Raw genomic sequence first — 14,352 nt, 5'->3', positions numbered from 1 at the left:
ACTGTCTATGAAAGGTGCTGTTTAGATAACCTTGCCTTGTCTAATATGTTTGCTAAGAGACTGTGCATGTCCTTCAGTGTGTCCCATTTCAGGGGCTGCGTCCTTCGGAGGCTGCATTTGAAGGCCGATTGCGTCACAGTGGCGTGAATAGCCTGTCCCATTTCAAAGGATCTTTCATAGGCAGCCAAGAAATGTGTCCTTCCTTTCCATGGCAACGAAGGATCCATCGGGTGGATCCTTCGCCAGCCAACATATCCCGAGGTTCACTGTGTGTCTGCGAGGATTCGAGAACATGGCGGCATCAACAGAGGAGCGAACGGCGGCTGAAGAGACACTTTTAAATACAAGTATTGGGTTTAAACTGAGGCGAATGGCTAACGATACAAATATTAACAAAAAAAAAAAAACATCAAAAATCAATTGCTGGCGGTGAAGCATCCAGTCCCTGAAATGGGACACACTGCTTGTTTCTTGCGACATGCTGCCCCCTGTTGGTTTGGAGCATGGAATATGAATTCAAAAGGTTGTGTCATCTTGCACATTGCTCCTTTAATGATTTGTCATTAAGGCCATTAAAAGCTTAATGTTTTGATATTTTGGGCTTGGCCCGGGAGTGCAGGCGGCATGGCTCACACAAGAACCGCTAACGAAAACGTCGTTATTTGACGATATTGTCACGAGTCTTCATTCTTAGTGCATTTGTGTCTTTTTAAAGTTTTTGAGTGTCTGAAGCTCCGGCCACAGTCTGAGCAGTAATAGGGTTTCTCTCCGGTGTGGATGCGCTGGTGCAGCTGCAGGCTGCTCTGTACGTTAAAGCTCTCCCCGCACTCTGAGCACTGATACGGCCTCTCTCCGGTGTGAATGCGCTGGTGCCGCTGCAGGCTGCTCCGCTGATTGAAGCTCTTCCCGCACTCGGAGCAGAGATACGGCTTCTCTCCCGTGTGGATGCGCTGGTGTTTCTTCAGAGTGCTTATTTCAATAAACCTCTTCCCGCACTCGGAGCAGCAGTGCGGTTTCTCTCCGGTGTGGATGCGCTGGTGCACCTGAAAGTTACTCTGTACCGTAAACCTCTTGCCGCACTCTGAGCAGTGATACGGCTTCTCTCCGGTGTGGACGCGCTGGTGTTTCTGGAGATCACTCTGCCGAGTGAAACTCTTCCCGCACTCTGAGCAGTGGTGAGTTCTCTTCTTTACCGTAGGTTTCTTCGTTGGTCTGCAGGTCGTCTCGGCGCGGGGAGCATCACCGGATGTTTGCTCAGTGCCGGAGCTTCTCCTGGGGGCCATATTCTATTCTCACATTTAATATCTCGTATGTTCAGCAGGGTGATCTGTCCGTTTGGCTGGCATCATCTGATTGGCATGTGTAGGGAACATCAGGAGCAGAAGAAGATCCAGAACAGTGTGTCGCTGATTTCTGAAGGAGAAAAGGAAAAATGTAATTTGACAGTGCGACAAAACTGTGACAATATCATTGGCAAGTAACTAGTGTAGAAATCAGGGCTGGGCGATATGATAAAATATATCATTATCATTATAAATTATGTCATAATATGCTTTTCTGAACATATCGTGTATGTTGTCAGTTCTTGTAGACATGTTTCATTATACAGAGAGCAAAATCAGCCTTGTTTAACTGGATTTAGTTTTTTTTTCTCTGTTCCAGCTGATTAGATGTCTGAAAAAAATAAATATCATGAACATTTCTTGAAGTATCACAATATTATTTTGCCATATCATCCACCTCTAGCAGAAACGTTCAGAAATAAAAATCCATGATGACCTGATTACAAGTGGACATCGAGACTTATTCACACCTAGGGCTGGGCGATATGGCCAAAAATGTTACCACAATGAAAAAAATCATATCGTTCGATATCGATACAAATCTCAATAAATGTCAAGTTTGAAGGCCGATTTTTGCTCCTGAGTGGATAATTGCTGTTTTAAACTACACTTCATGGTCAGAACATGACAAACACTCGCCAAACAGTGGAACATTTCACAAATCTGTCCTGGGACAGTGGGAGAAAGTTTCTGGTCAGCTGTTTTTGCCAACTGGAAAAGCACAATTTTTGTAATATATATAATTTAACAAAGAAAACAGATTATTTTTGGCTGTCTGGTGATGAGTGCTTGGCTATGCTAAACTGGATCACACCGCCTTACTGCCATCACTACTACCACATTCATGTCAGAGCACATCACAGTATTCAGACACCAGCTAGCAGACGTCTGGCTTTCTCTGTTCTAGCTTTCATAGCAGTTTGAGGGGTGAACCGCAATATATCTGACGCTCGCTGTGTAAAGGCTTTAACTGCAGTGCTGCTAAAGCTTGTTAGAATGTTAGGAAAGAGGTGAGTTCACTGTAGGACAGCATAGTCACGCCACTTATGTCGACACTCAGACTTGGTCACAGGAGAGCAGATCGCCAATTGCTCATTTTACTCGTCGCCCCCTCCCTCTCTAATCATGTTAAAAAATTCAGAAGTGCGCCCTCTCCTGGCGACAGCAGAGTAGTGTCACTTTCCTGGCAGAAGAAAATGCCACCAGGGCTGTCGCTAGAACGCAGAAATGTAAGAACGCTCTATTATATCAGATATTTATTGAACATTTCTTATAGTTCTATCGAGGACATTTATATCGCGATACTTATCATTATCGTTTTATCGCCCAGCCTTATTCACACCTGATATTTCCAGCAATTTATAAACACACAAGAGGGGAGACAAAGACAGAAGCCACACTAGCAATTGCTTTCATCTCTCATGTGATGATGATGATGATGATGATGCAGTACCATCCTTTGGTACTTTTGGAGATGCACTTAGATGTTTAACCCTTTAAATGCCCACCAGCAATCCCACAGTTCTGTTACACACTCCTATAACCTAAGAACAGCTCAGCCAGTTTGCATTGAAGTCCCTGTAGTTACTGAACACCGACTCACTGTCCACTTTATTTGGAACACCACTCTAGTACTGGGTAGGAACCTCTCAGAACAGCCTGAACAAGGTTCTGGAAGCATTTCTTAGAGCTGCTGGTCCATGTTGACATGACTCCATTACATAATTTGTCAGCTGCACTTTCATACTTTGAATCTAACGTTCTACCACGTTCTTCCAAAGGTGTTCTACTGGATTCAGACTGCATGACTGGGACACTGAAGTTCACTAATCTCATGGTCATGTTCATTTAACCAGTGTGATGTGACCTGTGCTTTGTGACGAGGTGCTTATCACTATTCTGTGTAAACTCTAGAACAGTGGTCTCCAACTCTGGTCCTGAAGATCTGCCTTCCTGCAGAGTCTAGTTCCAACCACAATCTGCCACACCTGCTCCAGCTAATCAACCTCTTCACAAGTCTCTGATAGGCTAGATTAGAGTTCAGGAAGGGGGCAGGGCAGATTACTGGATGCAGGTTGGAACTAAACTCTGCAGGAAGGTAGAGCTGCTGGACCAGGGATGGAGACCATGGCTCTAGAGAATGTTGTGAGTTTGAATCTCAGATCAGGGGTTCACAACTCCAGTCCTGGAGGGCTGGTGTCCAGCACACTTTGGTGATTTACCTTCTCAAACACTCCTGATCACACTCACATGTTAACTACCAGGAACTAGCTGGAGGGCCGGCATCCAGCATCGTTTGGGGATTTTCCCACTCAGACACACCAGATTTAACTCCAGAGCTAATCGTGAGGTTTAGCGTGAGAGTCTAAGCAGAACCACCACTGAACTCTGATGGACACTAGCCTTTCAGGGCCGCAGTTCTCTACCAACACTCTAGATAAGGTAAGGCAGCGGAGGGCACATCTTCCGACTGTACTGATGGGACAAATGCATGTAAGTTCATAATACACACAGATGATTTGTTCAATTTTAAGTCACAACCAATCAACACTCAGTAGCAGTAATGCTACCTAATCAACACTCAGTGGCAGTGATGTTAACCAATCAGCGCTCAGTAGCCATAATGCTAACCAATCAGCTCTCATTAGCAGTAATGCTAACCAATCAACACTCAATAGCAGTGATGTTAACCAATCAGCGCTCAGTAGCCATAATGCTAACCAATCAGCTCTCATTAGCAGTAATGCTAACCAATCAACACTCAATAGCAGTGATGTTAACCAATCAGCGCTCAGTAGCCATAATGCTAACAAATCAGCTCTCAGTAGCAGTAATGCTAACCAATCAACACTCAGTAGCAGTGATGTTAACCAATCAACACTCAGTAGCAGTAATGCTAACCAATCAGCACTCAGTAGCAGTAATGATAACCAACTAGCACTCAGTAGCCGCAATGCTAACAAATCAGCGCTCAGTAGCAGTAATGCGAAACAATCACCAATAGTGATGTGAACCAGGGGTCGCCATGACTACAACACAAATATAGACATTTTATTTACTATCCAAAACCACCAGTGAACCTACATGAGTCTTCTGAGTTTATATGGAATGTTGATGATGGAAAATAGTGGAAAATCTGAAATATTAAGTTTTTGGGAACTATTTTGCCTTAGAATACCCTTAATGTATCCCTCCACCATCATTACATTGATAAATAATTATCACAAAACTACCATAAAACAATGTCTCAAACACGAATATTCAGACATTTACTGCAACGTATTAATTTTCTGTGATTTTCTGTGGCGCTTTTATGTGTGTGTGTGTATTGATTGTAATTATACACACTTCCTTTTTCTGCATTTATGTTTCTCAATTTATTTATTTCTGTATTGTTTTGTTTTATTAATGCCATTTTTATATTTTTTCCATATCTATATTTTTAACAATTCTTTGCTTTATTCATTGATTCATGTATTCATTTATTTTTTCATTAATTAATTAATTGATTTATTCATTAATCCGTTTATTTAATTCTGTATTTCTTTGCTCATATGATAATGAGGAGGCGTGTTTTTCACGTTCAGGCTTAGCAATCAAGCCCAGGAGGAGATGAGAAGCATGTGAGAAGGGCGTCCAAATGTAAACAGCCGTTACTGTACTGTCTTGTCCTTAGTTACTACTGATAGAGCAAGACATGAACAATCGATCTACAGAATCTGATACCAATCAACCAATAGGAATATTAAGACGCTGTGACATCATTGATTGACAGCCCCTTTATTAGCATAAGGACAAGGAAATACAGAAATAAATAAATAGGGAAAAAATAAATAGAGAAATTAATAGTTATGGAAATAAATGAGGAAAAAAAATTAATAAAGAAACATAAATAACTAAATAAATAAATACAAAAATTAGTGAGATGGGGAAATTACTAAATAGACATAAGTAAACGCAGTCATTCATTTATGCAAGGTTTTATTCATTAATATATTAATTTCTATGTATGTTTATTTATTTTTAGATTTATCATTATTCTTTGCAATTCTAATTCACATATTAATTTACTAAGTCATTTATTTTTAATTTTATTTGTTTTTTATTTTGGCAAATCTGGTCCTGCATACTCCGGGGCTGATCTGGGGCCGGATTCATGAAAGTGTCTTAAGAAAGAAAATCTTCTTAAATTGTGTTTTTCTTAATGTCATTCTTAAGAAGAAAAATTGAGAGAAATAGTTATTCTTCAAATAACTTCTTCAAAATTCTTATTTTCTTAGTTATTTTTCTAAGAATAATTTTAGAAACTGTGTTATTCTTGAAAATATTGTTTCTTAATCTTACGACAGACTCTCATTCTCTCAGGCTGTGAGAACTGACGAGAGCCTCTCCTGCTCCTCATCCTCAGCACACGCTCCATCAATCTGAAGAACTCTTTCACGATGCAGAGAACCCTTTAATCATACAGGGTTCTTTGAGTGTTTATGGTTCTGTATAGAACCATTTTCTTTACTAAAGAACCAAAAACCATATTTTTTAAGAGTGTAATCTGCCCACCCTGCTGAAAAAAACCCATAGAAACCATTAAGTGTGTCTGCTGGTTCCTGATGGTTTTGTAATGTGTTTAGTTTTTTTTAATGGGTTTACATCACAGTGTAAAGGATCCTAATAGTTTAACAGGTGACCAGTGGCTGATTCTAAACACATCTGATGGTTTCCTAATAGGATCTAAAGGTGTTCTATAGGAAACTAGTGGACTGTATTGGAAACCCATTCCCATTAGAAAGCAGAACCATCAGGTTTTTATCCTAATGGTCTCTAACGGTTCTTTTTCAGCAGGGTGAAAAGGGAGACCATCACCTGAAAACATGTTCTGCAGCTTCTGCATTGCCTGACACGCCTCGCATCATTTTTGTATTAACAAAAAAACATATCTAGAACCTTTTATCTGAGAGTGTATCAGGAACCCAGTATATGAGGTGTAGAAGATCCTCACCTTCCGCAGCTCCTGCTCCTCCAGCACCTCTGTGAAGCGCTGTTGATCTTCTTCTCTGCTTTATTTGGCTTAAAGAACCAGTAATAGTAATAGCGCCCCCGTCTGGACTGAAGGGGATTCACACTGGATGTCAAGTTCTCTTATCCCACCCGTATTCTGGCCCCCACTATTACACGCACTGGATACACTCGATGTCATGTTCTTTTATCCCACCCGTATTCTGACCCCCATTATTACACGCACTGGATATACTCTTAAAGAGCCCTTCAAGGGTTCTTTAGCGCAGATGATAGTTCTATATAGAACCATGAACACTCGAAGAACCCCTGGCATGCTTAAACAATTCTCTGCATGGTGAAATGGTTCTTCAGATTGATGGAGAGTGTGTTGTATATGGTTCTATATAACACCAAAAAGGGTTCTGCTATTGGTACAAACTTGCCATCATAACAATAGAAGAACCCTTTTTGGTGTGATCTAGAATTCCTTATAAAAAAAAGTTCTAAATAGAACCATGTACAACACATTCTCCACCAGTCTGATGAATGATGCAAAAACCATTTTAGCATGTAAATTATAGATTGAGTGTTCATGTTTGTATATAGAACCATTGTCTTTACTAAAGAACCCTTAAGGAACCATCTTTTTTAAGTGTGTATATTAGGTACAGTAGGTATATCATATTATAGGTTGCTATGACTAAACATTGAGTGCCTTACGTTGAGCGTGTTGTTAAATGATTAAGAAGGCTGTGATAGTGTTTCTACTCCAGCCGGTGCTAGCGAGAACCAAAAACAATGAAAAGATGTTCTTTCTGTTCTCAACATTGCAAAAAATGGTATCTTGCCAAGTGAAATAGTGTTAAATCTAGTCAAAATATCAAAAATGTCTCATTTTGAGAGATTGTTGTAACTTTATAATAAACATGCAAATGGTTATTTGCTGTTCATGGTCCTATATAGAACCTTACTAAAGAACCCTTGAAGAACCTTTTCTCGAAATAGTATGACTTTTTTTCTCAAACTATTACGACTTTATTCTCGAAATCTACTATTTTTATTTTCATTAACAGTGTCCCTAAAATGACGTCGTACAAAGCCACGCTGTTTTATCTACAGCAAGGATAATTTCTTAAAAAGGCAACTCGCCCAAAACAAACGTTCATAGTCATGATGGTTGACCAGCATCCAAAACACATCTGCAGTTTTTTTAGCAGGAACTCCCACTAAAACTGTCATTTTACTCAAAATGTCAGTTACTAAGAAAAACAAATGACCGGTTTACTTCCCAACAGCTTCCTTCTCCCCTGATAGCAAGAGGATAGTGGACCACGGTCGGCCCACTAATGGCAGAGCTGGCAGTTAAGCAGAGTAATAGGCAAAACTGCGCTTATCATCTCTCATTTTCCACTCAGTCAAATTTACTGATTTTTTTCCTTCCTTCTTATCTTTAGTTACACTTTAGTTTAGCAAGTAACTTTAATCCAGCACAGTGTCAACAACATTTTCTATAAAATCATTTTATTTTAGGCCTAGTCATATTTTTTTTTCTCTCAGTTGTTTGTAATATTTGTCTAAGTTTATTTTCTAAAATAAAAGTCTCTGTGCATTTAAAATCTGTTTGAGATTTAAAAACTAGCTACATCTTGTATGCAGGACAGTAATCTGGGTGGTCCGAGGGTGGACCAGCAGTGGCGAACAGTCAGTGGGGCACCGACCTTATCAAGCCAGCGAACCAATATATGCTGGGTCCTTTGGATGTTGTGTAAGATAAGCTGTGATTTTAACCCGCTTTGTACAGGAAGTGTTCTGCTAATGCTAACCCTGAAAGCTAAACCAAAGTTCCAGCATCTTTACCTCAGGATGCAGAAAACAGCTAGCCAGTTAGCTCAATGTCACCAACCGCCACTAAAGAGTTTTAATAAGTGCTTAGTTAGCCTTTTAGCTAACGCTATGTGCCATATTTTAGCTGGACAGCTGTTCGACTTAGCAAAAACAGTTTCCATGACTGTGCTAGCTGGGAAGCATCTGCACTGTATGTTTTAACCAGTATCATTAAGTTAAAATAATTAGTAAGAAGATGTTACAGGCACAGATGTTATTTCAGCTAGTCTGCTAAGAAGCAAGTTTGCTTTGGATGTAAGACAGGCAATAAATCTGTATAGTATATCTAATATCTGCAAGATAATCATAAGTTTAACATTAATTTCGTATCAAACTAGGTAACCTCTTAAGTCAACCATATTAGCTGCTTTAATTAATTATTAATAATTTTGTTAAATACGGAATGTGAAGGGGTTTATTTTCACAATACAATAAATTTAGTCTCAGCAACAGCACACAATAAGTGATTATGCACACAACTGGCAAAATATCATAGTACTTAACCATAAATTACCTTTATTAGAAGCTAGTTAAACCACAAAAATACTCAATTACAAAACTCATATTAAGCTTAACACCGACAATGGAAATACTGTATTTTGACAATGTTATCAGTTTTCTTTCTTAATGCATCTGTGGGTCTTTAACGTGTTTAAATGCCGAAAGTTCTGCCCACATTCTGAGCAGTAATATGGTTTCTCTCCGGTGTGAACGCGCTGGTGTCGTTGGAGGTGGCTCAGTACAGAAAACCTGTCCCCGCACTCTGAACAGCGATACGGTCTCTCTCCTGTGTGAACGCGCTGGTGTATTTTCAGAGTACCTAATTCAATAAACCTCTTCCCGCACTCTGAGCACTGATGCGGTTTCTCTCCGGTGTGAATGCGGCAATGGTTTCGGAAGTGACTCGGTGCAGCGAATCTCTTCCCACAATCCGGGCACTGATACGGCCTCTCTCCTGTGTGAATGCGCTGGTGAATTTTGAGATTATTCTGACGATGAAAACGTGACCCGCACTCTGAGCAGTCATACGGTTTCTCTCCTGTGTGGATGCTCTGGTGTTTTTGGAGATCACCATGTTGGGTAAATCTTTTGCCACATTCTGAGCACTGATACGGTCTCTCTCCTGTGTGAACGCGCCGGTGTATTTTCAGAGAGCCTAATTCAATAAACCTCTTCCCGCACTCTGAGCACTGATGCGGTTTCTCTCCGGTGTGAATGCGCCAGTGATTTCGGAAATGAGTTGGTGTGGCAAATTTCTTCCCGCACTCTGAACAGTGATACGGTTTCTCTCCGGTGTGAACGCGCTGATGTATTCGGAGACGGCTCTGTGCGGTAAAACTCTTTCCACATTCTGAACAGGCATATGGTTTCTCTCCGGTGTGAATGCGCTGGTGTATTTGGAGATAACTTCGCTGAGCGAAAGCCTTCCCGCACTCTGAGCACTGATACGGCTTCTCTCCAGTGTGAATGCGACGATGTATCTGGAGATTACTAGGTGCAGTAAAGCTCTTCCCGCAGTCTGAGCAGCGGTGAGTTCTCTTCTTTCCTCCACTTTCCTGCATGTGGTTCTGAGAAGGGTAAGGCTGGAGAAACCCAGAGGAAGTTTGCTCACCACTGGAGCTTCTTATGGATGCCATATTCTCACATGATCTTTGATTTCAGCGGTGTGATGAATTCCTCCCAGTGGTTTCTCCTGATGTGTTTGTGGAGGTCATTTAATACTGTGAAGGAATGTGGATGCCATGACCAAGAGGAGATCTGAACCAGGACACCATTCATTTCTGAAAGAGAAAAAATAACGAACAGACATTTGACAACATGACAAAACTACGAAAGTATTATTGGGACTGCCTCACATGAAAAAGGGTTCAGTTGATTTAAAACTAGGGACTAAAAGATTAACCAATTAACCATCATCCAAAAATAAACAATTGCTCAACCGATATTATTTTTCTTTTCCAATAAACAACAATTCCTATATGAAAAAGCAGGTTTATTATTGAGGTTCAGGCATAATAGCCAATCGTTTATGGCAGATATGTCCAGTAAAAAGTGAAGCATGCAGATAAAAATAGTGGGGTTTGAGATCTCGAAGACGACATCATCAGGGGGCAGCCATGGGAGGTTAGGGAGCCATCCCTGTGACCGGAAGGTCGCCGGTTCGATCCCCTGAGCCTACAGTACGTGACTGAAGTGTCCTTGAGCAAAACACCTAGCTCCCAACTGCTCCCCAGGCGCTGTGGATAAGGCTGCCCACCGCTCTGGGCAAGTGTGCTCACTGCCCCCCTAGTGTGTGTGTGGGTGCACGGATGGGTTGAACGCGGGTTAAATTTGGGCTACTAACTTTAGAATATAGAACTTTCAATAGATACAACAATATATATTGCAGCCAATTGTCAACTTTTCGTTCATATAATCATGGACATACAATTTATATCAAATTTGCCAAAATCTTCATCTCTGCAACCAGTATAACCTGGCATTTCACTGGGTCTGGAATCTCCAGTGACCACTTACGTTTGCATTTTGTGATTGGAGGAAAGGTACCGCCCACATTTATTACAACAGGGTCTCGCTGCATTTGATATCAGATAAAAATTTCCTACGAGTCCCAGTTAGTGTAAATGTACAAGCTAACAACTTATGAACAAACAAAAGAGGAAAAAGCTACACCAGCAGGTGCTTTCATATCAGCTGTGATGACACAGTTGATTAGGCGGCTCAATGCTGATGCATTGTGGGATGCTTAAGCGTACACACTGCAAATGTTACATCTGACTCCTCCTTCACACCTGGCGGTAACATACATGTTGGGTGATCCGATCATAAGTGGACAGCGCCAGGTTCAAATGTTACGTGGTCATATACACCAATCAGGCATAACATTATGACCATTTTATCAGCTCCACTTACTATATAGGTGCACTTTGTAGTTCTACAGTTACAGACTGTAGTCCATCTGTTTCTCTGCATACTTTGTTAGCCCCCTTTTAACCTGTTCTTCAGTGGTCAGGACCCCCTTGGACCCTCACAGAGCAGGTACACTTTGGGTGGTGGATCATTCTCAACATTGCAGTAACACTGACGTGCTGGTGGTGTGTTAGTGTTTGTTGCGCTGGTCTGAGTGGATCAGACACAGCAGTGCTGCCAGAGAGCACACGTCAACGTGACATTTTTCCTGAAAATTTGACCCTGCTGAAAGAAATCACAGAAGCCATTGAAAGTTCCTGCTGGTGTCCAATAGTCTAATAGGACTCTAATGGTTTAACAGGTGTTCTGATTCCAGATGCATTTATCGGTTTCCTAATGGGATCTAAAGGTGTCCTACAGGAAACTAGTGGTCTGTAATTGATTCAATTATCATTAGAAAGCAACACCATGAGGTTTTAATCCTAATGGATCTAAAGGTCTTGCTTCAGCAGGGTTGTACACAAATTTTGTGTGTTTGCTGAGTTTAAATTACTGAAAAAAATAAAACAAAATATCAAAACATGCCAGTTCTATCTTTTTGTGCAGTGTGTAAATGAACAGAATAATTGTGTATTAAAGTGTGCAGTAGTGTGTCTCTGTAGAGGACGTGTGACTTATTTACACTCCGAAAATCAACATGGGATTAGATTAGGGGTGCACAAACTTTATCCGGTTCACTGTTAACGGTGAGTGTCTGTAACATCTGTTCTGCATTTATCATGACGAACATTTGCTCTCATTCATTCTTTAGTAAAGGGAATGCTTCTATTTAGAACCTTGAGTTCTATATAGAACCATTTCATGCTTAAATGGTTCTTCAGATAGATGGAGAATGTGTTGTACATGGTTCTATATAGCACCAAAGGTGGTTCTTCCCTTTTTAATGCTATATAGAACCTTTTACAACACATTCTTCATCCGAGAAACCATTTCACCATGCAAAGAACCATTTAAGCATGACATGGTTCTATCTGGAACTCGTGGCCTACATGCGGCTCACACGACTACTTACAAAAGGTGGTCCTTTTAAGGGCTCTGTAGTAAAGCCAATGGTTCTATATATAGTACCATGAATACTAAAAGAAACATTTGTATGCTTAAATGGTTCCTTGCAGGGTGAAATGATTCTTCAGACCAATGGAAGGGTTCTCTATGGTGCTATTTTTACATAGCACCAAAAAGGGTTCTTCTATTAGTATAAGCTTGCCATCGTAACAATAGCAGAACCCTTTCTGGTGCTATATGGAACCATTTTCCAAAAAGTTCTTTATAGAACCATCTACAACACATTCGCCATCAATCTTAAGAACCATCTCACCATGCAAAATTAAGCATAAAACGGTTCTATCTGGAAGTAATGGATCCAGATAGAACCAGTGCCTTTCTTAAAGAACCCTTGTAGAACCATCTTTAAGCGTGTAGAGTCGTAGGCCATGCTTGCATTACATTCATTAACATTTAACTAATATTTTTAGGAGCGCTAGGTTTGCAAACCATCTCAGAAAACATGATGATCTGAAAATACAGCTCAGTTTCTGTGGCTCAGATCATCTTCAAAAGCAGGTCATGTGTCCGATCAGTTCTCTGAGGATCGATTAAAAACACAGTGAGCAGTGTTGAAGAGCTCATTACCTTCAGATCTGGTCCTGCCTCTGATCTTCTTCTTTACTTTAAAGAACCAGTCACAGAAATAGCGCCCCCACCTGGACTACAGGGGCTTTACACTGAACGACGTTACATTAAACCCACCCGTTTTCGGACAAACCCGCCCTCAATGACCAGGTGGTAGGTCAGCAATCCGCTGATTGGCCAGTTATTTAATAACAATTTCAATGGAATATAAATACCATTCTTAAAATGAAATAAAGATCACTCTTACAAAGGTGGTTCTTCAAGGGTTCTTTAATACAGACAATGATTCTAATTCTCATGCTTGAAAGGTTCTTTGCATAGTGAAATGGTTCTTCAGACTGATGGAGAATGTGTTGTATATGGTTCTGTATAAAACTTTTTTAAAAGGGTTCTTGTAACAACAGAAGAACCTTTTTCGGTACTATATAGAACTCTTAAAAAAGGTTCTATACAGAACCATATGCAATATATTCATCCATCTGAAGACTGATTTCACCAAGCAAAGAACACTGAGCCTGCAAATGGATCTTTGAGTGTTCATGGTTCTATGCAGAATCACTGCCTTTACTAAATAACCCTTGACGAAACGTCGTTTTTTTAAAGAGTGTAGAACAACGTGAAAGGTTCTAGTACTAGAGCTGATCCATCTCTGGTTTGGAAGTTTATTTTCAGCTTTTCCTCTTTCACTTCTGCTGTCTGTCCTACACACAGAAACAAATGTGCCACCGTTACGGGCCATGACGACGATTAACACAATATTTTGACATTATTTGCAGTTAAAAGGAGACTGACCACTGCTGACCAGTGACCAGGATACTGAGTGATAGCTGTTAGTTGGTGCAGTGTAGTGCTGTCCACCCATCGTGCTGTAGACTGGAATGGGGGGGCGTCCTGCACTACAACAATAAGAGTCCTTGGGCTAGACTCCTAACACCACCTTCACCTGCTGCGACCTGTAAAACGATTAGACTGTAAGTCGCTCTGCATAAGCACATCAACTGTAGCCCCATGACACAGTGCTAAGCTACACTTAAAGATGGTTCTTCAAGGGTTCTTTAATAGACGGATTCTAAAATGACCAAAGAACCATTTAAGCATGCGTATGATTCTTTGATGGAGAATGTGCTGTATATGGCTCTATATATGAAACCTTTTCATAAAGATTCTATATAAAACCACATACAATCAATACGAAGAACCATTTCACCAGGCAAAGAACCATTTAAGCACCCAAATGTTTTTGAGTGTTCATGGTTCTACACAGAGCCACTGTCTTTACTAAATAACTTTTTAAAAGTTACGCTACAACTGTTGTTGCTTCTGTTGAGTATAAACTTCAGCTATCACCTACAGATGTGTTTGTTAGCTAATGATTAGCCTGTGAGGTTCGTCCTGTGACAATAAAGCTTAAAAGTTATAAATTACTGACTTTGTTGACTGTTTAAACTCTGCATATGAACCTAAAGCTCCAGTCAGGCCACAAACACTGGTTAATACGGGTTATTAATCTTTGGTAAATCTAAGTAAA

At 40.5% G+C, this 14,352-nt stretch overlaps 1 protein-coding gene across 2 annotated transcripts; it reads right to left on the bottom strand.

The window, feature by feature from the left end:
* Nucleotides 1-363: 363 nt before the first annotated feature.
* LOC118809025 (zinc finger protein 239-like) lies at nucleotides 364-12,891 on the bottom strand. 2 transcript variants are annotated; one of them, XM_036571954.1, is made up of 4 exons: nucleotides 12,825-12,891; nucleotides 8,845-10,003; nucleotides 7,632-7,648; nucleotides 364-1,187 (listed from the first exon to the last, which is right to left on the bottom strand). In XM_036571954.1, exons 2-4 carry the CDS (start codon nucleotides 9,857-9,859, stop codon nucleotides 675-677), a joined length of 1,545 nt encoding a protein of 514 aa, XP_036427847.1. In that variant the 5' UTR covers nucleotides 9,860-10,003; nucleotides 12,825-12,891; the 3' UTR covers nucleotides 364-674. The 2 variants fall into 2 exon arrangements, with proteins under 2 accessions (XP_036427847.1, XP_036427846.1); XM_036571953.1 differs by lacking the exons at nucleotides 364-1,187; nucleotides 7,632-7,648; nucleotides 12,825-12,891 and adding an exon at nucleotides 11,136-11,180 and having other exon boundaries at nucleotides 8,734-10,003.
* Between the last annotated feature and the right edge of the window lie 1,461 nt (nucleotides 12,892-14,352).

Source organism: Colossoma macropomum, unplaced genomic scaffold (assembly GCF_904425465.1).
Source record: "Colossoma macropomum unplaced genomic scaffold, Colossoma_macropomum, whole genome shotgun sequence".
Lineage (NCBI taxonomy): Eukaryota > Metazoa > Chordata > Actinopteri > Characiformes > Serrasalmidae > Colossoma > Colossoma macropomum.
The sequence above is the reverse complement of the archived record's forward strand: the minus strand, read 5'-3'. Positions and strand labels throughout refer to the sequence as shown.